Below are 27850 nucleotides of genomic sequence, written 5' to 3'. Positions count from 1 at the left end.
AGTTGAGATAAGCCTCCAGTTGATTGACTGTTGCATTCTGTTTCCTTCCGCTACCCACTTTAGTCTCGACAATTTCTGCAACAGCAGCTGTGTTGTTCTTTCAATTATGAGCAACGCCAGAAAGCAGTCAACCCAGGTGACAAGCCACATGTTAGTGGTGAACTGTGACAAAAGCTTGAATTGTGCAATTAGCCATAATAACACCCTCACCTCGTCCAGCCCCCATCTAAGCGCTAAACTATACTTAGTAGAATTTACACTTGTACTTGAGAATTCTTATTAGTGTCAGCCTTGAAACTTTTTTTCATACCTGGCAAGGTGATTTAAATATACGTACAAAAAACTGAATGACTTGTACATGTTCCTTTGTGTAAACAGGTTCCTGAGATATACAGAATTTTAATGGTCTTTAACTATGTGCTTCTAGTTATCATTTAAGTTACATTTTGAGTGAATAGGGTGCTAGCTGCCTTATTCAAATGGTGTACGTCAACAATATTAAGGCTCTATATTAAGGCTCTATGGCTTAAGGACAGATTTTGTTTTAGGTTTTAAGTGTTTTAAAGTGTTTTAAGTTCTGGCTTGTGTTATGTGCTATCTGAAAGTTTTTTAAATGATAATAGCAGTGGTGTGCAGTTATTGTTTTACATTAGTTGTAGAATTATGAATTATGGACTATATAATTTTTATTTAAAAAAACATACTTGTAAATTATCCAAGAATAATCATATATGCAATTGTTCTTTTTCCTATTTTTTCACCATACCTAATATAAATATCCAAATACAACCATTTTTCATCTTGTTTTCTTAGCATATCTTATCACAACTGTATCTGTGTTACAGTATAATCACCTCTGTTGATGAGCTAAGCATGTTTTTGGACATAAATCGCATGTAGAATATGTTTGCACTATATTTCTACATTGCAAAGTGTTTGGAGCTGGAAATCTTTTCTGGAACATAAACTGCCATTTCAGCTTGAACACCGATGGAAGACGGAGGTAAAAGTTAGTTTTTCACTAAAAAATATCTAAATTCATATTAGTTTCATGGCTGAAGCTAATGACAACTGTCAGATATGGGTATATGCTTTGCTAAATACAATATTGTGCTTGGGGCCCTGATGATATGAGACTGTTATTGTAGATAATTGCACATTTCTAGCTTTGACAAAGTTCACTACCACTAACATGAGACTTGTCACCTGGTTTTATTGCTTTCCGTGTTATTTGCTATTGAAAGAGAAGCAGCTGCTGTTACAATAATTGTAGAACATTGGTTAGTGGAAGGAAACCACTTGAGGAAAATTGTAAATAAGTTTGATTTAGTACCCTAATAAAGACAAGTCAAACATTATTATTCAGCACCTGCAACCACATTGTAGTTTTAATGAGCTTAATAAAATGAGCTATGGTTTAAATACGCTTTTTTTTTTCTTTTCTTTTTTGTTTTAGTAATCCAATATACACTCATCAAAAACTTTATTAGGTCCACCTGTTCAATGGCTTGTTTATGCAAATATCTAATCAGCCAATGGCAGCAACTAACTACTTTTAGGCATGTACACATGGTCAAAATGACCTACTGAAGTTCAAACCACGCATCAGGAAGAAAAGTGTTTTAAATTACTTTACATGTGACATCTTTGTTGGTGCCAGTCTGTGCGCTTCAGAACTTGCTCAACTGCTTGTGTTAGTCGTCATGATGGTAGGATCAGAATTTGAAGTAAATAGCAGGAAAACATGGACCAATCATCGTATGAATGGTTCAAGCTTATGGTGGTGGTATGATGATTTATGGGATATTTATGGGTAGTAGTGTTTTTTATACACATTACCAAAGCTGGTGTTTTGCATAAAACATATCCTGTATTGATGTATTATTTGTTCCACTAATGTGAGTGCATTGGGGTCATAAAAACTGCGTGTTTGGCACAGGTATACTTTTTTTTTTAACTTAATTGTAGCAACTCTGAGAGGATTAATGACATTTGTTTTATTCTATACACTTTCATGTCCCAGTGACCATTTAAAGTGCACTTATTGCACTTTGCACATTTATTTAGTTGAGAGCCCAGTCTTGTTAGACAAAAAATATCTGCCTGGCATGTTACCAAAATGACTTCTGAGTGGCGAGACTTCCCTCTGAAGACTTTGCTGTCTCTCCTCTTAGTCTTTCCACCAATTAATTTTCTCTTCTCACTATGGTTTTATTCCCATTATTCTTTCCTCTTCTTTGTTAGAGGCAGTTGCTGAGTTGTATTCGTGGCGGAAACTGCCCTGGACCCAACGTCAGCTCACTGCAGTTGCCTGGAGATGTGGGTTTCTTTGCCAACCAATTGGCCGTGCCTACCATGGAGTTTGCCTTTGAACAGACTAGAGCAGAAGAGGTATGTCTAAACCAAAAGACCCAATTATTTTATTTCCATTTTTCTTGTGACGCTCATTGCTTTGATTTTATGCCATGCTACGTTGTCCCTTGAGATCAGAGGAACTACCATAATACAAGGCACGGTCACACCTTGTCTTTTAGTTTCTGATAGTAAAAATTTCCTCATTAGAAGCAAAACTTGTCTTTGAGAAGGTACATTTACCTTTAACTTACGACAGACACAAACTACTTAAAGTGCATGCTTTAATGTTTTAGCGTGTGAAACAAAGTCTGTATGAATATATACCAGTTGTGTGACTGAAGTAATTACTTCATCCCAGCCTTAGTTTCACATAAATAATCTAATATATACAATATGCACTGAGACAATAATGGAAAGTATTAAACCAAAAGGAGAAGAGTATTGTTTCAGTTTGTGTGAATTTTCTTTTAAAGAAAATCTAGTAAGGACCCCATCTGTCAAACTCTGTTAAATTGGAGTGGCAGTCAGAGGGAGATCTACCACAGGGCAGTTCATATATACAAAGACAAAAAAGTGGACTGGATCTAAAATTAACGACTTTATTACATTACACGATTTACATTTTAAGACATTTTTCCAGCTATGTCACATGACCATATGTGGTACACTGTGATAACAACCATATGCAGCCCATATAGTGTCACTGCCAATATGAAGAACGTTTTCAAACTTAAGCAGAGTGCAGTATAGCTTGTCTCTTTTGTAAGGAACAAATGCACATCATAGTGCTCACAAATTATGCATGCCCCCATTTATTTCCATTAAAAATGCAGTATTGATGTTTGTTGCACAGCCTTGGGGTGGAAACACAGTGATTTAGCCTCAGCTTATCGGCCCACTCAAATTTGGAACTTCTGGCTAGGACGGCAACTTTGAGCTTAATTAGTGCGAGAGATCTTCATGATGTTTATCTGCCCTCAAGGTGCCTTTACAACCTGAAAATAATAGGTGGTGGAGAGTGAAATCTGTATCACTGGGTTTGTTTAGGAAAGACAAAACCTAAATTAAATTAAAAACTATCTGTAAACAAACCTGACTCTGTTAGGGAACACCCTATATCCATATATTAGTAACGGCTTAATAGCATTTGGATTGAACTCCAGCATTTAAAATCGGAGGGCAATAAAATTTCCTCTACTGCTTTATATCTTAACCGGGTCTCTGGGGAAGCTGAGACAGACAGAAGAACCTACACAGCTTCCATTTATAGTTAATTTCTCCACTTGTAGAAATGCTCAACATGTTTTAGAAACTGAATTTTCTCAAGACAGTTCCGAATTACTTTCAGATTGACTGTTCAGTCTGGAGAAGGAGAAAGACTATTCAGCAGCTAAGCTGCAAGTTTAATGGCAGACCATGGTTGATAGAGTCAGTGAGGAGTCAGTGAGCTTTTGGGGAAATAAGAGACTAATTAATAGTCAACTATTCACTAACTACAAATTTTTAAAAAACAACTGTATGTTATTTTTAGATTCAAGTATGTGTTTATCCCAGGTATATGTTCAAAAAGAAGAGAAACTGCTACTAACATTAGCACTAAATATGATTATAGCCAAATATTCTGTCCAATTAGAGTTAATATTTAGCTACTGTGTTGCTTTCCTGGGCTGCTTTGCAAGTAAATAAGATTCATTAGTGTTAATGGTGTTAGTGTTTTATTGATTGTTTAAATCTGGCTTTCGTATAAACCAGTGTCTGTATTGCCTGTGTTTTGTGTCATGTGTAAGCTGTGTGCAGGCAGGATAGGAGGAATGATGGACCCAAAATTGTAGACTCAAAACAAAGATTTATTACTAAATGACAAAAACAGGAAACTGGCTAAACTGGAAATACATAAACTAAACTGGCAGGCAGATGGACAGAACACACATCCTGGGATGGGATGTATTAAAGTATTCATATAAGGACATGGACATGGATTATATAAGAAAATGCAAAATTAATGTACATTTAATGGCATGCAATCATTTATACAGATCTTTTAAAAAAAGATAGGGAAAGCCCCCCACAGCAACTAACTTAAACATAATGCTTCCACCCTGCAGCACCCATTTGAAACATGTTCCCACACTCGTTTTACCATATTCACTTTTTTTGCAGATGTCGGCATATTGAACAGTAACACGATTACAAAAAGTGGGAAACAGTACAACTTCTGCAAGCAACAAATGCTTAATGCACCTACATGTATTTTCAAGACATGCTGATTTAATATGCGGGATTTATATTTCCTTCTAATGGCCAATTTTTGCTTTCACAGCGTGACCACATCTTTAAGTGTTCTCCCACGAGTAATTTTAAATAAATTCCTGTTCGTATGGGACAGTTTAGCTTCCACACCCTCACACTGAAATGAATGGATATGTATTTTCTGAGTAGTGCAAGCTGGAATAACAAGAGTTATATAATATTTGTTACAGAGATCTCATATGAAAAGCGATTTTCCTGCCACAGTAAAGTTTTGCAGGCTCTAACCGCCTATATTTCTCTGTAACCTTACTGTCGTTGCGCATATTTCCAACTCCCAAGCAGTTAAAACACCTGTGGAGTTCACCCTAAATACAAGCACAAACAGGAGTCATTTAGATCTACTTCTAAGAACAAAGATGTATCCAAAATGTGTCACTCTGAGATGATAATACAAAATGAAATTTGTTGTTTACATTATAAATAACACGTCTAACTGTGAAGGTAAAGGTCAAATATTCAGTAGGACAAAAGTACAGTTCAGTACAAGAAAGTACAAAAGTAACACTGTTTATTATTTATATTCCATTGTATCTTCATTTTGCTGCTCAAAGGGCTTTTGATATCTGCAGGCATCCTTCATCAATTCAGTTCTACCTATATAACAGCAGTTGCCGTGCGCTTTACATCGTAAGATAAAGACGTCACTGTATTATATAGAGAAACTCTGAGAAAGAAGAAAAAAAACTTTTGACTGGAAAAAAATCTGAAACGGCCTCAGGGAGGGCGGCTAAATACTGCAACTGTTTGGAGTGAGGGGAAGCAAAGAGGAGAAACAAGAGCATAAAGATACGACAGTCAACATCAACAAAAATAGCAAGCTCTAAACCAGCTGTTATTACCGAGAGTTTGTAGGAAAAAGACCTGGAAACATTTATAGGGAGAGGAGACAATATGGAGAGTAAAGGAGGGGACACCATTAGACTTGGAAACAGAAGTTCACTATGTATCAGCACTTGGGAACAGTGAGTTAAAAGCTGCTTTGTCAGTTTGGATTTTTCTCCTCAACAACAGTTTTGACAATCGAGGCCCAAAATGCCACAAAAAAAAAAACCTTAGTGCACAGGAAATGTTTATCTCAAATTACCCTCGGTTATTTTTAACAATTGTAAACGTCATCTCTTTTTATTCTGTCAAACACTGTGTTAGTCATATCTCTTATTTTTCTCCCACACACTGAACACAGATTGTGTTCTGCTCTTAGGCTTTCCCACCATTACATATTATCAGTGTTGTCATGGTGAATGGCCCTGATTTTGAAGAGGTGGGAGTGAAGCTGTGATACGACCTGACTTTCACATTCTCTTCAGTCAGTTGTATTTAGAGCTAGCATTTCAACAAAGGTGGGGAGTTGCAGTAAGCATAAAAAACAAGCAGCTAAAAATATTAACTGATTACAAGGGGTTTAGTACATTTGGTATTAAAAGGTCAACAAAATATTTTTCAGGGATGCCCTGAATATAGCTCGAGTGAAAATGAGCAATTGTGTGTTTTCCATTTGTTTGGCCTAAAAATGTAAACATGTAACACAGGCCATACATTCAACCACAAACTTATAAGCTGTGTTTGGGGGGGAAAGTTAGGTTTTGTTTTGCTGTTTGGCTTCACTAGAGCTAATAAAGTACAGGGTTCACCGAATGATTCAATAGCCAATTTTCAATAGTGGAAAGGACCTAATTGTCATCGAAATGACAAATTTGATCTTAGCACTGGTTTCATGTCTGTTGGTACTGTACCATACCATGCCATAATCTCATCGTGCCCTTCTGATAACTGCAACAATCCCCGTGCAAGGTTTAGGAAAACATGTGATTGAGCATCAAGCCCATCTGCCAACCGTCCATATTCAGTGGAAAACCAGTTACATGCAAGTTCCTCATTGTTCATTTTGGCATCACCTCACTGCTAATGGCGGTGGACAGGTCTTGGCACAGGCATGCTTTCTCTGAAAGGAACACAACCTCATTCTTGCCCTAGCTGAGCTTTTAGCTGGTGCATTGACATCCCATCTGAGACTTTTGTCATGCAGTCAGTGATGCATGTCTCGACCCACATCAAGAGGGAAAGGGCAAGAATAGCGCATTGTCATGAACATGAAAGTAGCTGGAAGGTAAAATTCATTTCATATGCAATATAAAATGCTATATATGCAAGCTGCTTTTGTGCTGAAGTTTGTTATTTTCAAACCCTCTTTGATGACTAGAATTAATATTCAGTCTCATCACTGGCAATACAGTTACAATTATGTGTGTGATATGAATCAATGACATACCACAGGTAGGAGAAAAAAAGACATATGTACGCATAACAACTGTAATACTTCATGTTTCTTCTTTTTGAAAGATTATTAAGGCAAATATTGTTATTAATTTATGATAAGTACATTAAATTGTGTTGATCCAAGTAGATGGTGTACTGTGTAGCTATTTGCTGATCCATGAAACCAAACAAAACTGTAAAACAAGAACAATAAAAAGGCAAAGAATTAATGTCTATATATCTGCTTTTTCTGTGCAGATTTTGCAATTAAAATATAGTGATTATTATTTGCCCACATTAGGCTCCGAACAGAAAAAGAAAATAATAAACACACAGAAAAGTGAGTGCCTATGTATGTGTGAGACAGAGAATGTTTGTGTTTTCCAGCTAAAAGCTTTAGAACAGTGAACCGAGTTGGGCGACGATTACAAAGTATACAGGTGTGCATACTGATCCCATGTAGGCAATAAATCAAAGCAGGTACATATGGCTCCAACTGCGTGGGTGCATTTCTGAGAAACCTCTGCTTGGTTTCCAACTTTGTTCAATATTCCGAACAGGTCACTATACTGTGTGTGATCCACTGTGTTTGTAATTGCATTCATTCATCCTCATATGCTGAGCAAACAGAGTTCTGTGCTGGTAATGTGTTGGGGAAACAACCAGATGTTGTGCACCATTGCTGTGGTGTTCATGACAAAAGTGTGGCTCGCTGAACATTTGTTTTCTCATTTAACATCTGTTTTTCTTTCACTCTATGGTAGTTTTCATCTCTTTGCACTCACAGTGCTCCCTAAAACTTCCTTTTGTTATTCACCGCCTGCAATATTTTTACAATGTTTTTTAAAAAACATTTGCGTGTTTTGTTTTGTTTTGTTTTGAAGTCTGAGTAGATTTAAACCTGTTTTATGTACAAAAACAGAGAAACATGTTCTGCTGTGAGAGAATGACGTGACTAAAGTTATTGAGATGAGCTATATAACACATTGTTTGAATAATTCATTGTTATGTAATGTAATACGCTCAAAAATCTCCTTCAGCATATTTTTCTTCACTGCCATGTGCAGAAATCTGGATGTAAAATACCATCCTGTTCGGGGCTACGCGTGGGAGTCATCTTTGACATGTGTCATCAGGCAGTTGCCTTGGCTTTGGGGACCTGGAAGAGAACTCAGACAGGCCGCTGAGGTGTGAGAGGAATATCTGACATCCCCTCATCTCTGCAGATCATTGGTTCAGGGCTATAGTCAGGTTCAGGTGGGGAGAGCAAGAATTAATAGAGTCAGAAGGATCTTCATCTTGACTTTGGCATGTACTCTGTTTAGACCGGAGGCCATTACTGCAACTTTGTGCAGACAATTAGAGTCCTCCAAAAATGTAGGACAAGGGCTGCAGCATCTTCTGCCCTCCCACAATTTGTGACAGGAGTGGACTTGTGATAAACAGCAGTGCTGCCTAAATGATTTTTAGAGAGAGAGTTTTTGCAAAAACACTGGTATCAGGAAATCTATCTTCTGTAACAACCACAAATTATGCTTCTCTGGCTTCATCCTTAATTTATTTTCCCACTGCACCAGGAACAGCTATAATTATCTCATTGTACATTTTAACCTATGTGCGAGTACACACTTTATTGTTCAAATCCTGTAATACAAATCTTTTATTATGTTCAGGAAAGCAGCTGAAAATAATTGCTTTCATCATTTGACTCCTTCCCATTTTGACTCTGAAAATGAGCTCTTAGTGGTAAAAAGCAAACACAGTTAATCAGCCTCTGTTGTATTGGCTTTGTTTTCTTTCACCTGCTTATTGTGCTTGTAGGTTTCCTGTCTGTTGGCGTAGTTGCAAAGGCAGTTTTTAATTGGACAGTTAGCCTTTGATGTCCTGTAATATCCTGCATTGTAAATGTAGCATCTTTGCTAGAAGAAGAGCGAGAGTAAGAGCACACAATCCAAACAAAACAAAAGACATTTTCCAGAATAGACCTTCGTTCTGGAGATAAAACACCACTTGATCTAGATACATTAAAAAAAACCTAAATGAAATTCCAGTCTGGAAAGTAGGATGTGTATACATTAACACTAATTAGCTCTCATTTTTGCATCAGAAAACTCTTTTCTTTCACTATATACTGTAGTGGATTAAATAAGTAAAGCTGACTAGCGGTATCTCAAAAAAGTATTAACAACCAGTGGTTTCTACTCAAGCATTATATGCCATCATGGAACTTTATCGAACTTGACAGCAACAGCAAATCTTCACAAAGCTGCCAGAAAAGCCTGCATTTTATTTGATGTCCTCTCAGTAAAAACGGATTGACGCGGGGAAAAAAGTTTTTTGGAAAACACTGAGTGAACTGCTATAATGTAACTTACTTACATTACTTACTTTTATTAACATTGCTCACTCATTGTCATTCCCGATTAACACGTTAGTTGCAATAGTTGCACAAACTCATAGATCTACAAATATATATATTTGACTAGGGCTCCAAATGTATGTATTCTGATAGTATGCACATAGAATATATAGTAGTTTATTCATTATCAGGTAGAAGTTTCAGCTGCAACATTTCACAATTATTCTGTGTGAGCCATTGCTTGCAAGGAGCTTTTATTATCATAGTGTGATTAAGTTTTACCAAAGTATTTTGTCAGGAAAGCAAATAAGATACAGACTGTATTGCATACACATCAGTAAACACGTCATTTAATGCTTATTTGACCAGATGCTTTGAAGTTTGCTCCAGTTTCATAACACCAGTTCTCCAGGAGCTCATTGAGGTTTGATTTATCATTGGTTCCAGCAGGAGAAATACCATTTTATTACAGCAATCTACAGTGGCATTTGGTCCTTTTCAAATGGTATTCCTCATCCTGTACGTGTTGGTTGTAAAACACAGTAAGTGAAGTCTTGTTAAGTGGCAGTAGTACCTGTCAGTGCCTCCAACCTTCTTGGAAGTCTAAAGCTGATGGGGAATGATAGAAGGATATTACATCTGCATCCAGCTCTCCCCTGCACAGCTGTCAGGCCCAAACTCCCCTTGGTGCTTCAAGTGGTGATGATGCCAGGCAACAGTCATGCAAGCTAAAGCACACTAACACACACCAGTGTGCGTGTGTCTGTTCAAATCTCCATCTGACACATCTTACATGAAGTAATTTTATTTGCAGCTTTGAAGATGGGAGTTACTGGTGGTGAGAGGACACGAATGAAGTCTGTAGGGTAGACATGAGAGACAGTGAGAGTGAGGAGAAGGAACAAGTTGGGGAAATGACATTGCAATTGTGATTTGTCAATAAACCCTTACCGTACTACATTTTAATATTGACCAAATTTACATATATTTCTTGCAGAGTCTCTAGAGTCTTCTATGCTAACTTTAGTGCACAGTACAAAAGAAAAAGGACTCTACCAAGAGCCTCCAAAAAATTGTGTAGAAGACTTTAAAGTTGGGCAAAACATTTGCAGTTAAACTTAAAAATAAATAAAAAATATGACAGTGGCACAGTTCCTCACAGCAAGAAGGTCCTGGGTTCAAACCCACCATCTGGGTGCGTTTCTGTGTGGCTTTTGTGTGTTCTCCCCATGTCTGTGGTTCCTTTCCAGGGGTGTCAGCTTTCTACCATAGACTATAGACAGGCAGTTAGTAGGTTTATGTTAATTAGTGATTCTAAAGATGTGAATGGCATCTGTCTCTCTGTGTTAGCCCTGTCATAGACTGGCAACCTGTCCAGGGTGTTACCTGCCTCTCATCCTATAGTTTATCCAGTTGAAGCCCCATGATCCTGTGATGGACATTTAAAAAAATATTCAGTTGTCCTCTGTGCACAGTTTTTGTCAGTAAACATTGAGTAGAGTTATCATTTAGCAAAACACTTGATAACACCTCAAGTACACAGCAGGATGCTTGTAAATCCGTTAGACAGTTGTTTGGTTTTCAGGCAGTGCACAGTACAGGGAGTGCAGAATTATTAGGCAAGTTGAATTTTGAGGAATAATTTTATTATTTAACAACAACCATGTTCTCAATGAACCCAAAAAACTCATTAATATCAAAGCTGAATGTTTTTGGAAGTAGTTTTTAGTTTTAGCTATTTTAGGGGGATATCTGTGTGTGCAGGTGACTATTACTGTGCATAATTATTAGGCAACTTAACAAAAAACAAATATATACCCATTTCAATGATTTATTTTTACCAGTGAAACCAATATAACATCTCCACATTCACAAATATACATTTCTGACATTCAAAAACAAAACAAAAACAAATCAGCGACCAATATAGCCACCTTTCTTTGCAAGGACACTCAAAAGCCTGCCATCCATGGATTCTGTCAGTGTTTTGATCTGTTCACCATCAACATTGCGTGCAGCAGCAACCACAGCCTCCCAGACACTGTTCAGAGAGGTGTACTGTTTTCCCTCCTTGTAAATCTGACATTTGATGATGGACCACAGGTTCTCAATGGGGTTCAGATCAGGTGAACAAGGAGGCCATGTCATTAGTTTGTCTTCTTTTATACCCTTTCTTGCCAGCCACGCTGTGGAGTACTTGGACGCGTGTGATGGAGCATTGTCCTGCATGAAAATCATGTTTTTCTTGAAGGATGCAGACTTCTTCCTGTACCACTGCTTGAAGAAGGTGTCTTCCAGAAACTGGCAGTAGGACTGGGAGTTGAGCTTGACTCCATCCTCAACCCGAAAAGGCCCCACAAGCTCATCTTTGATGATACCAGCCCAAACCAGTACTCCACCTCCACCTTGCTGGCGTCTGAGTCGGACTGGAGCTCTCTGCCCTTTACCAATCCAGCCACGGGCCCGTCCATCTGGCCCATCAAGACTCACTCTCATTTCATCAGTCCATAAAACCTTAGAAAAACCAGTCTTGAGACATTTCTTGGCCCAGTCTTGACGTTTCAGCTTGTGTGTCTTGTTCAGTGGTGGTCGTCTTTCAGCCTTTCTTACCTTGGCCATGTCTCTGAGTATTGCACACCTTGTGCTTTTGGGCACTCCAGTGATGTTGCAGCTCTGAAATATGGCCAAACTGGTGGCAAGTGGCATCTTGGCAGCTGCACGCTTGACTTTTCTCAGTTCATGGGCAGTTATTTTGCACCTTGGTTTTTCCACACGCTTCTTGAGACCCTGTTGACTATTTTGAATGAAACGCTTGATTGTTCGATGATCACGCTTCAGAAGCTTTGCAATTTTGAGACTGCTGCATCCCTCTGCAAGATATCTCACTATTTTTGACTTTTCTGAGCCTGTCAAGTCCTTCTTTTGACCCATTTTGCCAAAGGAAAGGACGTTGCCTAATAATTATGCACACCTGATATTGGGTGTTGATGTCATTAGACCACACCCCTTCTCATTACAGAGATGCACATCACCTAATATGCTTAATTGGTAGTAGGCTTTCAAGCCTATACAGCTTGGAGTAAGACAACATGCATGAAGAGGATGATGTGGACACAATACTCATTTGCCTAATAATTCTGCACTCCCTGTATCTAACTACACCTCCCAGAATGGGTTTAAAATTGGATGCTGCCTACCAGTGTTGGTCAAGTTACTTGAAAATAGTAATTCGTTACTAATTGCTGATTACTTCTCCAAGAAAGTAATCCAGTTACTTTACTGATTACTTATTTTCAAAAGTAATTTATTACTTAGTTAACTTTTTAAAACATCATACACGACCTGAATATGTAATAAAGCAAAAGACCTTTCAGTCCAATTCATTTTTTCTGCATAATTCATCATATAAATTAAAATTGTAATCAAATAAAAAAGTCTCTTTTTAAAACTTGTTTTATTCTTTTAACTTTATGCACATTGCATCGAGCAAAAATTAAATTATATGCAACAGCCTCTAACTGGAAGAAATTTGTTAAACATTTAAACCTTTTCTGCCTTTTCCAGCACATAAAATAAAATAATTTAAACGCTGCGTGGTCGTACTCTCTCCCGTACTCCATGTTATCCATTGTTGATCTACACACGTCTGTTGCTGCCACAGACTCGTACGTTACTGACATGAGACGCTCTCACAAACAAAATCACAGTTTGGTAACGCAGCGTGCTTACGAGATAGTAACAGTAATCAAATTTTTTTTTTTTTTTTTTGGACTAGCAATCTTTACTCGTTACTTGCAAAAAATAATCAGATTACAGTAAAGTGACAGAGTGAATGGGTTAAATGCATAGAGGAATTTCCCACAGGGATCAATAAAGTATACATTATTATTATAACTGAATAGAGACTTACTGGTTTAACGCCAAACTTCCTACTCTGCAGTGCTTCAAACCCTGGGGCCCAGTAATGGTTTTGATTGTTTGTTTTGTCACCTTCGCCCTACATGTCTTCCACTCCACAGGTTTCTTTACAACCGCTGGTCGTAACTAGAAACCGCTATTGCATTAGCCTAATTTTTAACTTTCCTCCTACATACTGTTGTAAATGGACTACTGGTTATACTCCCACTGGAACATTAAAATTTTAATGCTTTAAATATTTTTTATCTCCATATCTGTGTATTAGGAGTAAACTAAATTCTGCGTAAGCAGGCAATAAAACACACTGTTGTAGTAGCTGACTCAGCAGGGCTGATTTATGAGAGGCTGTTTGCTCCAGTTACAATTACTGAGGAAGATCATCAGCTTTTTTCTGTAGGCCGAGCATTTTTATTTAGTTCTGCAAATACAGACTGTCCAGAAAACTGAAACCAATCTTTTCATGATACAGCAGTCTGTTTATGGAAGAGATTATTTATCGATATTTGGCTTTAATGGCCTCTATATCACTTAAAAGTGGAGACTGAAACATGAAAAGCTATTTTTTAAACCATCTCTTGCCTTGGTCAAGTGTTTTAAAAGTTCCTATGAAGTTGTACAACTGTGCAGAGCATGAAAGTTTGGTGTAATATCAAAGATGGGGTCAGAATATTGGGATTTTTTTCTTTCAACCTAGGACTTGTTTGGATACTGGATGTTCAGTGGTTTGTTTTGATATTGCACCGTCAGTGATGTTCAGCAGAGGGATGAACAGGTCTGTGTACAAAATAACTGATTGATCTGTGGAATGTGCTTCTGCATGATTTAGCCATATATGCCTAAATCATGGGGGAGGTGAGGCTGGTATCAAACTGGAATGTGCATCAGTGGAACACCACTTCCTGATGCACTGCTGTACAGTGCATTCGAAACTGATACATATTTTTTATACTGCACTAAATAGTGTCCTTAGAGATTTCTGAAAGCAGCCTGTAACAGCCTTGATAATTATGTTTATATTTAAACATGTTTAATGTTAAAAGTACTTTGTTTAATAATGATTTTAATAATAATATATTCCTAACTAACAAGGTCAAGTAAAACCAAATCTAGTTTCATGCTGTAAAATTATGTGTTGTACATGTGTGCTGTCTGTAGCACTCGAACTTTTTTCCTCTTTTCTTTTTTCCCAGTGGGGACCTCTCCCACGCTACAATGCGAAAGTAGTAGAACAAGCAGGCTGTATTAATGAACTTGAAATGCGTGCACTGCATTTCACATTCTCCAAAAAATTTACTACATAACTCCAGTACTGTACGCCAACAGGCCAACTTAAGCCACTGAACAAAACTCCGATATTTAGCATATTTTGTTTTCTTTCTTCCTTTCCTTCTTTCAAGAGTCAGAAATCTTGCTTAAGTTGGAGACTTTCAATGTTATTATTTTACATTTGATGCTTTAAAAAGCATTTACGGTGGTGGGATGTTTTTTTTTTTCAGAAGTGAGTCATATGCACTAAATTGCCTCCCTATACTATGTTCATGAAAATAAAGCGACATGTCATCCATTGCAACAGTATGACTCAGCTATGTGTGTTTAATTGTGTTTAGACAACAGTGGAGTTCGTTGGCTCAGAGCATGATCCAGAGTACACGGTAAATTCTTATTCAACAGCTCGCATTTGTTGTTCTTTAGTTTTGTGGGATTTTTTTTGCCAGTTTTATGCTTTTATTCATAATTGCATATTTACAGCACATCTGATCCCATCTTTATGTAGCTTAGTGGTGCAAACAATTATAAACTGCACTGAAACTACTATCAATACCAGACTACTTAGGAACACAGCTTAACTTGACAAAATCTTTAAACATTACTATTGAAGGCAAAGCTGAGGCTTCATCGTCCTACTAACCTAATGCATATATAACCCCCCCCCCAAACAAAGTTATACAGCGTACCAGTCTCATGTGTGAATCTTCGTGACTGACTGTGGTTCCAAAAGAATTACCAAATGTTTCATCAGGTTACAATACTTACCCGGTTTTAAGCTTAATGTCTCAATGTACAGTTACTTATCAGCTTTGCTGAAATCTGGATTTGCCTTATCTGAAATCCCAAATACCTTTGATTCACAAAATGCTTATCATAAAAAGTGATAAGTAAAAGGCTCAGAAAGGTTAAAGTCATGGTAAGTCTCATATCCCCCTAAATCTTCTCCTTATCCACTCATTCATTTTGTGCATATCCACCCAGACACCAAGGTTTCCAGGGTTCTAAATAGTGCATTCATCGTAATGGTTGCATTCATATTACCTTAAAGAATCATTATGATTCATTACCAGAAGGGTTTTTAACTAATAGCTAAAGTCACTCTTTCTATTAGATGAGATAACATCTTATTATAGATTTCTGACAAAACAGCATCCTTCAGTCCATCAGGGAGAGAAATATGAGGTGTTACATGATCCAAATTAACAGTTCACCACAAAAGTCAAGAAAAAAAAGTGACGCTACATCGACGCATCCCTTTAATTGATGGACAGAGAAACAAGTTAATTAAAAGTTAACTGTTGGTAATTAGCGAAAAGTGGTTAATAGAAAATTAGGCACTATTTGTTAGCTATTAATTATAGGATCTTCTAGCTGGTTCTTTATTAAATAATCATTATCTACCATAAAGTCCATAAAGGATTAGGAGTTAGGAAAGTATTAATGGACGATTCATTGACTTGAAGGTCATTTCTGATTCTTTCCCTACCTGATCTTAACGACCTAAGCAGGTTTTTATTAACTCACTGTAAAGTGTTGCTTAGGTCACAATAAAAAACAGAATTCCAGCAACAAAGCTCGGGGAAATATAAAAAAATAAGTAACTGTGATCAATGTCATTATTAAACTGCCAGGTATTCATCCAGTATAAAAGGGCCTCCAAGCAGCATTTTTTTGCAAATCCATTTCTATTCGTGTTTTTCTGTTACCCAGCATGAATAAAAGAGTTCAAGTTTGTTCCCCGTGCTTTAATTTCCTCGTAATATTTCACTTCTTCGTTTTATGACGCTGTATACTTCTTCTTGCTTTTGCTGTTTTGTCCTTTCTGTTGACATCTCCTCCCCTTCCTCTTAATACTCCATGTCTCCTTATCCTAACTAGGAGCATAAACATTCTGGTAAGTCATCACAGCCCCAAGAATATAGACACTTAAGCAGATATATGGGAGACTGTCCATTATTTTCCTCATTAACATACAGTATCCTCATATAACTTCCAGTGCAATGATATATACCACAAATTCCATAAAATATAGATTAATGTCAGCCCAATAAGGCAAGTAAATCCTTTTCTGCAAATAAAGTAGATAAACTGATTTAAGGGTTTACTTTTCCCTGCATCCCTTAGTTATTAATCTTCATCAGCCCTCTCTCACTGCTGTTCCTGTCTGTATCTCTCCTCTTTGTGTGTCATCCACACCACTTTAATAGAAAATGAAAGGTTTTTTCCATCGCTCTCTCATTCCTGCCTCAGCAGTGCCCAGTTCTCTCAAACACACATACACGAACATACTTATATACACCCTCAACAGATGTTCAGTCCAATCAACTGGATTAGAGGTTTTAGTATTGGTATCAATTACCTCCTCAGGAATAGACTGTGCCAAAGTTTTTCCCAAGCCATACTCCCATACCCTCTATAATCTGTTGAAGAGACGATGGAAATGAAAGGGGCCTCTGTAGAGGCTTTCCTTATTTTGCCTTTCATTTTGGTGAAACATTTTGTGAACAGGAAAATAACAAGGCGCTTTCAGAGGAAATTGTATAATTCCCCGGTATCTCCAAATTGTATTTTAGCCAAGATACGGATGTAGCCACAGTGACATCATCCATTAGTTTTGGACTCCCTTTTCCAGCCCCAAAGGGGCTGCAGTTTTCAGCAGTTCTGCGTTGGCTTCACTTTTCAGCTACAAAGGTTGCCTTCTGATTTTAACCAGGTAAAGATCCTTTTTTAATAACATACTTAATTTGTGTATTAACTTTCATTCAGTAGGTACTGTATTCTTCTTAGAAACCACTAAATCGTTCACACAGATGATGATTTATTTATGCATCTATTTTGATAGACTCACTATTAGCTAACTCTTCTCATTTAAAGTATGACAGTGTGACCACTGGCTGGATTATGTCCCTTGGCTGGATTAATGTTCTGGCAAATCATTGAAGCACTAGCTGTCTGACCTATATAGACTGGTGGATCCTGGTAGACCATGGTGTTCCCACAAATCTTATACTAGAGACTCACATTTACACTGAATCATCCATCTTTGACATATAATGCGTGCACTACAAACATGACAAAAGTGAATATTGTTTTCCAAGATGATCATAAATTGATCAATTGGAGTGTAAGTATTAGGAACCTTAAAATATATATAATATAGCCCTTATATTAGCACTTAAAAGCCCATGGTATCACCAGCGATCCCAATTTGCGTAATTATTTTTAAATCCCGTTAGAATTCCAACCAAATAAGCTAGAGCAATCATTTTTTTCCATATGAAAATGAAGAAGTTTTACTTACATATCATACATTAAATTGTCTCACACCATGGTTTCCTTCCACTAATGGCTTTGCAAAAATCACGTAAAAAGTGCATGCAACAACAAAAACATAATAATCCAGATAAATGCTTTTTTCCAATATCATCAACTGTTCATACCACTTTCTATGTTGGAATAAATGTCATTAACTGCAAACGTTTTTTCTTCAGGGTCTTTCAAAGTTCCACTGGTGCTATTGAAAGTCACTTTATGCCTTTCTTTATAGTTCCTGGGACACTTAGAACTTTGATTGCAGTATTGGAGATCATTTATTTTGATGCACATGCAGGTTTTTTGTAAATTGTGCGCAATTATATCTATTTTCATTTTTGCTGCAGTTTTTGCATTTACGCTTATGAAGGATATACCTCTGACATTTCTGTAACTAGAAAAATACGTAAAAAACAAAACAAAAACGATTTTAAAATTTCTTTGTAGTTTAAGGCTAAATTCAAGCTCAATCAAAACAATTCAAATGTGTAAATGTTGAAAACACAATGGAAATCACATCATCTATTAAACACTGCTTCTGACCTTCCCACTGTCTGAAGTAAACAGAATGAATGCAGAGTGAACACAAGCATGTTGTTTGCTGATATCCAGGCACAAGTATCACAAGTTATTGGTACCATATCATCATCCAGGACAATAGCTTTAAACAATCAAAGGCAGCCGTAGAGCTCTTTGATGTGGAAAAATTGAATGTCTTAGGCTGCCTTGGTGATTCACCGGATATCAATCCATCCCACTATGCTGCTGCTAACTACACACACACACACCATTAAATACATCAGACAGGTACCTTAGAACTACGACATGTACGACAACTACAACATTGACATGTAAACCTTTAATCAGTCAGTCCTTCTGATTCAAGAATCAGCTGAGACAGCATCTGATTGTTAACAGTAACAATTAAAATAAAAAAAAGTGTGTATAAATGCATCGCTTTATTGCAGGTTTGTTAGTTTTAGGTTGTGTTATATTTTTCCAAACCTGATTCTTTGCCCTGTTTAGCTTAAGTACACCATGTAAAACAAAAAAAAACTAAATTAAACATATTAAAGACAAATGTTGCATCTTGTTGTTAAGGAGAGGTTTCTAACTGTAGCACAATAATAGCTTTCTTCTTATTCAGTTTGAAATTGCATAACCACATTCTCATGTCTAATGCCTCTAAATGAGAGAGACACAGGGTATGAGGCCATTTGAAGTTCAAACTCATAACCCAGTGGCTAATTTATGATTAGAAGAGAGGGTGACAGCTTTTACATAGATTTCTCTCCCTACACTAAAATCAGTGAAAACCTTTTCTATGGGTCTAAGAGGTATTCTGAACCACATGAGTAGGCATATTAAAGTCTCCATATGTGTTGTCATGCATGTCTGAGTACATATCTCCGGTTCAACATATGTGTCTTCAAGCAAAATGTGTTTCCATGTATGTCAGGAAATATGTTTGTATGCTTGTTAAAGTGTAGATTTTAGTGAGAATTAGGTACCATCAGTCAAATGCAAGGAGAAACAGCAGTTTTCACTTGATGTCCTTCAACTGTTCCGTTTCCCCTCACGAACCCAGTGAGTGTAATAGGATCATACATGACTGAATGCATGCAAAATGCCCCAGCGCCACTGCTGTCTGTCGGTGTTTTCTTGTTGTGTAGCCATAACATGTACTGACAGATCAACATGCATCTAATTTGGTATGCAGGAAGATGCTGCAAGGGCCGAGATTCACTGTAAGGGATGCATACAGTAAAGACCCACATGAGCATACATAAAATTAATTTTGGGGAAACAAGTGTAGGAAAAAGAAAGAAAGAAGGAAACACTACATTTAAATGTGTGCTAAAGTCACAGTCTAGACATTTGCTTTGCCACTCAGTAATAGTCAGAAGCAATTCTAGTGTGGACTTGGCTCTGGTGGGCTGGTTCACTGTTGCACTAAAAGCTGAATCTCCACTTCAGTCTTAAAATGCATGCACTCATTCTGATAAATGTATTTTTCCTGATACAAAGAATCTCACCCAATAGCATGATGCTACCACCGCCATGTGACAGGCAACAGCAATGCCTGGTGTCTACCAGAGGTGGTTTTTGAAGTTCTTCCAAATGTGCCCAGTTTTCAGCCTGCAGATCATAGAATCTTTTAAAAGGAGTTAGGCAAACTCCAACCGAGCCTTCTGAGCAGAGTGGCATAATTCCAGCTACTCTGGGTGACAAGAGGGGGGATTGATGCCATGCTGTTCAAACAGTTGTCCTTTCGAATGGCTCTATCCTCACAAAGGACTTCTGAAGCTCTGTAAGAGTGACTGTTAAGTCCCTTGTCACCTCTTTGATCAAGAACCTTGAGAAAAGAATTGCTCAGTTACTGAGATTAGCTGGATGGACAAGTCACTGAAGAGTGCTAGTAGTTACACACTTGCTCCATTGCACAGTTACTGAGGTCCTGTGAAGTATCAGAAAGAGTTTAGTACCTTTGGCCAACCTTTGCCTCACCACAGTTTTAGGATATTGGTGTACATATTTTTCCTTTGACTTTATGGCTTTGTATGCCATATGAATTTTGCAATCTTATGTAGACATTGTGTACTTTTAAAAAGAAATTGAGTCCAGTCTAGATTCCAAGTTCTAGATTGATCATATGTAATTAAGAAAAAAAGGTATTATAACACATGGGGGACTATAACATTATTAAAATAACTATACAATAAAAAAAATGGTGGTGTATTTTTTTTTATTATTATCACCCATCATGATTTTTTTTCTAATTCTAAATCAAGTTATTAACAAAATCTAAAGTTATCTCGATTAAGTGAGGTCATGTGTGTGAACATGTAGTACAAACTTTGTAGTAGGAGTGATACACTGTGGTGTAAATCTGCACTGCTTTGAAAACAGGCTGTATAACACATGGTGCACTCTCGTCGTTTGACTTCTTTGGCAAGTTCCCAGTGGTTGATCGTCCTGTGGAGGTACGTGTATCGCTGGGTTTAATAACAATGTACTTTGGCATTAATGAAATGGCTGAACACCATTTGGGGTTGGCAGCCTTCAAACTGCTGCATATCCATCCACTAAGACAGATTAATCCTTTCTATTAATACGACTTAGCTACACAACAATACACAAGTAGTGTATCCTTCCTTGTGTTGGCTTGCCAGGCATGTATATTTTTTTTATATAATTTAATGGACTAATCATTTAATTTCTCTTATTAATTTAATTTCGCTTGTTGCTGTTATTATTTTGATGATTGGGATACTAAGTCCTTATTCTGGGATGCCCTGTTTATGACAAAATTGCTATTATGACTTTCCTACTTGAATAATTTCACCATTTTTATGAGTACTGGCGACCAGCAGAGGTCGACCAGTATACAGTTTTTAAGATTTAAGATTTTATGGTTCTAAACATGGGTTGGTGGACAAACTAAGCAATGTCAACAGTCATAAGTGGGCCCATTAAATAGTTTATTTGGACTGAAGTTAAGCATTTTGGTCATATGAAAAAAATAGTATGTGGGGGTTTGTTTGTTTTTTAGCATACTTTGACATATATACTGTATATTTAAAATCAATATAACTAAACAATTAAAACTGAAGGGAAGATTTTAAACATTTTCAGTAGAATGTAATTTATTTCCACTTATAATGCCTAAACAAAGGTGTATCACATCAGGTGGACATAAGTAGGGCATTTTTACTCTGCATTTTGATGGAGCCTTGCCCTTTAAATCTTCCTAACCTTATTTAAACCTCAGACATTTAATTTGGTGTGTTCCCAACTATAGAAGTGAGATTTAACACCATGGTGAGATCAAAAGAGCTGTCTAAAGGCCTTCAGAAAGAAGATTGTAGCAGCTTATGAGTCTGGTAAGGGATTTAAAAAGATATCAAAATAATTTGAAATCAGCCATTCCACTGTCTGGAAAATACTCTACAAGTGAAGGACATTCAAAACAACTGCCAACATTCCCAGGTCTGGCTGTCCAAGTACAGTGGGGCAAAAAAGTATTTAGTCAGCCACCGATTGTGCAAGTTCCCCCACCTAAAATGATGACAGAGGTCAGTAATTTTCACCAGAGGTACACTTCAACTGTGAGAGACAGAATGTGAAAAAAAAATCCATGAATCCACATGGTAGGATTTGTAAAGAATTTATTCGTAAATCAGGGTGGAAAATAAGTATTTGGTCAATAACAAAAATACAACTCAATGCTTTGTAACATAACCTTTGTTGGCAATAACAGAGGTCAAACATCTACTATAGGTCTTTACCAGGTTTGCACACACAGTAGCTGGTATTTTGGCCCATTCCTCCATGCAGATCTTCTCGAGAGCAGTGATGTTTTGGGGCTGTCGCCGAGCAACACGGACTTTCAACTCCCGCCACAGATTTTCTATGGGGTTGAGGTCTGGAGACTGGCTAGGCCACTCCAGGACTTTCAAATGCTTCTTACGGAGCCACTCCTTTGTTGCCCGGGCGGTGTGTTTTGGATCATTGTCATGTTGGAAGACCCAGCCTCGTTTCATCTTCAAAGTTCTCACTGATGGAAGGAGGTTTTGGCTCAAAATCTCACGATACATGGCCCCATTCATTCTGGACATGCACTGGCTTCAGCAGCGGAACACGTCTGGCACTGCGGGATTTGATTCCCTGCCGTTGTAGTGTGTTACTGATGGTGACCTTTGTTACTTTGGTCCCAGCTCTCTGCAGGTCATTCACCAGGTCCCCCCGTGTGGTTCTGGGATCTTTGCTCACCGTTCTCATGATCATTTTGACCCCACGGGATGAGATCTTGCGTGGAGCCCCAGATCGAGGGAGATTATCAGTGGTCTTGTATGTCTTCCATTTTCTGATGATTGCTCCCACAGTTGATTTTTTCACACCAAGCTGCTTGCCTATTGTAGATTCACTCTTCCCAGTCTGGTGCAGGTCTACAATACTTTTCCTGGTGTCCTTCGAAAGCTCTTTGGTCTTGGCCATGGCGGAGTTTGGAGCCTGACTGTTTGAGGCTGTGGACAGGTGTCTTTTATACAGATGATGAGTTCAAACAGGTGCCATTCATACAGGTAACGAGTGGGGGACAGAAAAGTTTCTTACAGAAGACGTTACAGGTCTGTGAGAGCCAGAGATTTTCCTTGTTTGAGGTGACCAAATACTTATTTTCCACCCTGATTTACGAATAAATTCTTTACAAATCCTACCATGTGAATTCCTGGATTGTTTTTTTTCACATTCTGTCTCTCACAGTTGAAGTGTACCTCTGGTGCAAATTACTGACCTCTGTCATCATTTTAGGTGGGGGAACTTGCACAATCGGTGGCTGACTAAATACTTTTTTGCCCCACTGTAAGTTCACTCTGAGAGCTAAAAGAAGTCTCCAAAAACCCTAAAATGCAATTACGTGACCTACAGCAGCCTCTAAAGTCAGAAAGAGACTGCATAAGTTTAATTCTAATAATAGGTGCAAGAAGGAAGTTTGCTTTCTAAGAGACACGTGAAGGCCAGCTTGATATTTGCCAGATAGAACATAGACAAAGACTACTACTGGATTTCTAGGATAATGGTTTTTGGACAGATGAGTCTAAAAATTAATTTTTGTAGTAAACCAAATTCAGCGTTTCAGGAAAGGAACCTCATACCAGCTGTGGAGCATGGAGATGGAAGTGTCATGAGGTGTCAGTGGAGGTGTCAGAAATGTGTGAGACCATCTGTAGAAAGAAGTAAAGTTGAAGCAGTAACTGGACCCTGCAACATGACAATAACACAAGGACTGACTGAAAACTAAGAAATGGAGAGTTCTGGAATGATTAGGTCAAAGCTCAAATCTGAATTCCATTGAGATGCTGTGGGGGAAGTTCTTTGTTTTTAAAAGCATTGGGTGACAAAACAGTGGATCTCCTGGTGGTGCTTGATTGGACTTCATCTATTATTAGCTATTCTGCTCAAACAAGATCCACTCATGTTGCTGTTGGATTATTTTGTATAGATGTTTTCATTTAACTCATTTTCACATTTTCAATGGTGTTTAAGGTTCTACTGTTCATAAGGCTGTGAACACTTGACGGGTGAATTTGAGCGTTATGATTCATGGTGAAGAGAGAGTTGCATGTTCACATGTCGAAGCTTGAATTTGTGACTTAAGCTGAAAAGCAAGTTCAGCTGTTAAAGTTACCCAGGCAAAATTTTGTCACTTGATAGATTTGGAGTCTGGCTTTACTAGGGAACCGAACCTTAGTGGTGTATAAAATGATTCTCCAACCTATTTTTAGAATGAGCTGGGGAAACAAGATGAACAGGTCCCTGAGCTATCTGGGAAAAAAGTACACTTACCTTTCCATCAAGAAGCATTTTGCCAGCATCAAGTCATCATTTAAAATGCCTGATGGCTGCCCCAGTAGAGCCTTTCAGCAGTCTGAACCAGTGGACCATAGCTATATAGGGCATACCTAGGTGAACCTGCATCAAATTGTGTGAAGCAGAGCATGGGCAAATAAGTGTGCTCAATGAACTCAAACCACATAATCAAAGGTGTTAGAAAGAAAACAGTATTGTACTAGACACTGCATGGGTGTGCGAAATCAGCACAGCATTTCAGAAAATGTTAAATATAATGTGCTTTGTTGATCTCAATGGTAAATAAAGAAATACTCGCATTCCTAGATGGCAAACAGAAAATCTTAGATGCCTCTTTCGTTTTTCATCCATTTAGCTGTCAAGACAACAAGAAAGCTGTTATTAATGTCACCCAATAAGGACCAGTTAAATGTTGTATATTAACAATTCCAGCAGATAGCATATTGCTCCCAGTTAAAACCAAATCGCTTTCAAACACACGGAATCCGAGCTTTCAAACTACAAAGATTACAGAAGGTGACTGACAGTCATTACAGTGTGATTTATATACAGATTTTTTTCATTAAAATAAGTAACCGCATTGTGATTTTCTATATTCTCCGATGTTTACATTATTTTGCTTTGTTGGAGTAATGATGGCCTAAATACATACTTATAGAACTTACAATATTACAATAATATCAAAAGCTTAGTCACTATGGGGTGAAAAACGGTTTTCAGAAATTAGGGATTTTTATTTTATTGGTGTTTCAAATAGCATCCTGAGTTACTGTAACAATGTTGTACATGTAGCAACATAATGGAAAATGGTGTTGAAACTTAAAGTTTGAGTTTGACAATTAATATTTAAAAATACTTTTTTTCTATGACTGTGTACGATAAGAATGAGATGATGAGATGAGATGATGAGATAGCCTTTATTTGTCAGTTGCAGGTCTTTTGCCCACAACCGAGATGACAGACCTCGCCGACCGTACATACAATACAAACATCACATTGGGGAGACAGGTCAGGCCAGGTAGCGAGGAAAAAAAAACATTGAAATGTGCAACACAAAAGGATAATACAGGAATGCACAGGTATCAACACACCATAGCACAATAAACACAGACAAGCAACATGGGAAAGAGTTCCAGTGTGTACATCTGATCTGGGACCGCTGCAATCTTTCGACTGCGCCTCCAGCTGATCCGATGTCCACATCAGAGGGGAGGTAAGCGTTGGAGGTGGCGTTGGATCCGGGGTAGGGAGGGTGATGCGTCAGTGAGTGCTTATCAGTATCAGTATATGTAGGTGTGTGCGTGTCCATAGTTCAGCTGAGACAGTGCCCTTCAACCTGCCAGGCTAAGTAAACAGTCTTCCAGCCAACCCAGGTGGCCTTGCATGGAATGGGAAGGAACAGGCTCAACACAGTCGTTATCAGGGAGTTGTTGTTCGGCTCCAGCCTTGAGCTGGCGCCGAAGGGGTAGCCGGGTTATGATGGTAATTGAGAATTTCAAGCTGTTTTTTAACACTCCGACACTGGTCTCTCAGTCTCCCGTTAATAGCTGCGAGCGTCTCCGTGATGTTATTAGCCGTCGATTCTGTGGTCTTGTCACTCTTTTTGCTCACATAGCAGATTCTGAGACCTCAGCCAACTGATCCGAGGTGTAATCCAGCTCCACCCAGAGATGTTGTTCTGAGTTGATTCTTTCCTGATGTAATCCAACATACAAGGTGTTATTCTGAGCATTCACTGCAGTCGTAAGCGCCTCCAAGCTCTTAACCATGCTGCCTTCAGTGAGCCCTTTCTGAGAATGTCCCTATTCTGACTACGTGGTTCATTCATGTGACATAGGAGCTTCAAACCTTTCCACTATACGGTGCTAGAAATGGACCATTTAAATATTATTGGTAAAAAAAATATTTTGGGGGGATTCATTCTCATCATGAACCATCTGGTAGAAGCTGTTGGAGTAATTAGGGTCCTTCTCTTTCACAGTAATGCTGCATGGATTTGCAGATACACAATGCAAAATATTACATTATCACTAATGATGGGGTCATATTATTTCCCATCCACTCAACTCCAAATGCAGATTGAAGTAGTCACTGGTCTGCAAATGATAAACCCTTCATTTACGACATTGTCTTAATTAAAAAGTGAATGAATCCCAGCTTTGATCAGTTAAAAGTTCACTCTTGCCATCCAGATGCTCTCAATAGCAAACTGAGGTTGAGGTTGCCTCTTTTGTTCCCTCAGTGACACCCAGTGGTGAACTATCGAGATGGAAGACAGACAGAAAGGGAGAGGATAAGATGCTGATATAAAGAGAGCAAGATAGGAAGACAGACAGAGAGGAACAGAGTGTGTGCTTACTTTGGGAACCCCAGCAGAGTCCAAATGAATATCTCAACACGGTATTGATCCAGGCACTGTCACTACTATTCTTTATCTCGGCTCTCCCACCTCCCACACCCAGTCTCTCCATCTTTTGCTCGCTGTCAAATTCAAATTCGTCTCATTTTTTTCCTACACCCTCTCCCCTTCTCTTGCTCAGATTGTCTCTCACTCATATGGTGCCCCAGGGTATAATCAAATAACTGCCACAGAGATGGAGTGTATCAGGAACTGGCATGGAGTTCAGTGTATGTGTGTGTGATCATGTTCTTGTACCTAATGTGCTCACCAAAATAGAAGATACTCAGGGGCTTAGTTACTGGACAGGCCTGGGTTATAGGGTTTAAAATTAGACTGAGGAATGTTCCAGTTTGTGTGTGTGTGTGTGTGTGTGTGCGTGTTGGGTTTTTTTTCAGTGTCAGATATTTACATTTGAAATCATCTCTGTGCTAATTGCTAACACCAATGCTTCACAGAAAAGAGAGAGACTGAGACTTCTGACACCATCAATTTGTAAGTCAGATAAAGTTCAACTGGAAAAAATAAATATGTATACATAAGTAAATGCATAAATATGCATCTTTGTGAGCTTAATTTTAGACATGGGAGTGACTTGCTCAGTAATAAAACAAGAATGACATCTCATGGCTCGCCTACACCTTCAGTACAGTCTTGTTTTTTTTTTCTTTTCATCTCTTTGATGTCTTCCTGGTGCTTATTTAAATAAAGTTGTGTTACTGTTATAGTGCTTTGGAAAAATGAGTGTTCAGAAACAGAGTAAGGTTTTTAAATGCCCCTTCATTTTAAATACAACTTAATACAACTACAAACAACATTACAAATACAGCTTAACAAAAAATGGGTCTAATGTGTGTGTTAGGTAACGTAAAGTTGGCCAGGGAGAGAAAAAAGATTAAAGTGTGACACATTAGAGATGTAAGGAAGACAGGACAGGTGAGGAAGATTATTTTTAAAGGTAAGGACTGTTCAGTAAGTGCAAACATCACATATTTTAGTTATTATGGTTTTGTGAATTCTGACTTCAATCTCAGAATTCTGCAAAAGAACGGGGGGAAAAGACGTGCCCACTTTTTTTTCCAGTGGCCCTAATCCTCTTCCGTACCATCATCTGTTTTTAGAACTGAAGAAGCTTCTTGGAAGACAGTTGAAATGTCTTCAAGAAACTTGAAGAAGTCCAGTCGCTTCTTCTCCAAGCTCCTTACACTAACTGAAGTACAGTAGTTTGTGTTACTCAAAAGTTGCATTAAATTTGACAGTTTGGTACAGCAGGTTAAACTGGTAAGTTTACTTCATTAGAC

General features: G+C 38.0%; 1 protein-coding gene across 1 annotated transcript in view; it reads left to right on the top strand.

Moving 5' to 3' along the window:
• Window positions 1-27850, top strand: part of naaladl2 (N-acetylated alpha-linked acidic dipeptidase like 2) — a 526866-nt gene that overhangs the window by 402411 nt on the left and 96605 nt on the right. The window contains exon 15 of the mRNA XM_085263600.1: window positions 2245-2391. Coding sequence (XP_085119726.1) covers window positions 2245-2391 — 147 coding nt within the window. The remainder of the gene's footprint in view (window positions 1-2244; window positions 2392-27850) is intronic.

Source organism: Mchenga conophoros, linkage group LG23 (genome assembly GCF_057382185.1).
Source record: "Mchenga conophoros isolate Kocher_MC1m ecotype Shallow Benthic linkage group LG23, M_conophoros_male_GT1.1, whole genome shotgun sequence".
NCBI lineage: Eukaryota > Metazoa > Chordata > Actinopteri > Cichliformes > Cichlidae > Mchenga > Mchenga conophoros.
Note: the sequence above shows the minus strand (reverse complement) of the source record. Positions and strands in the feature narration are given on the sequence as shown.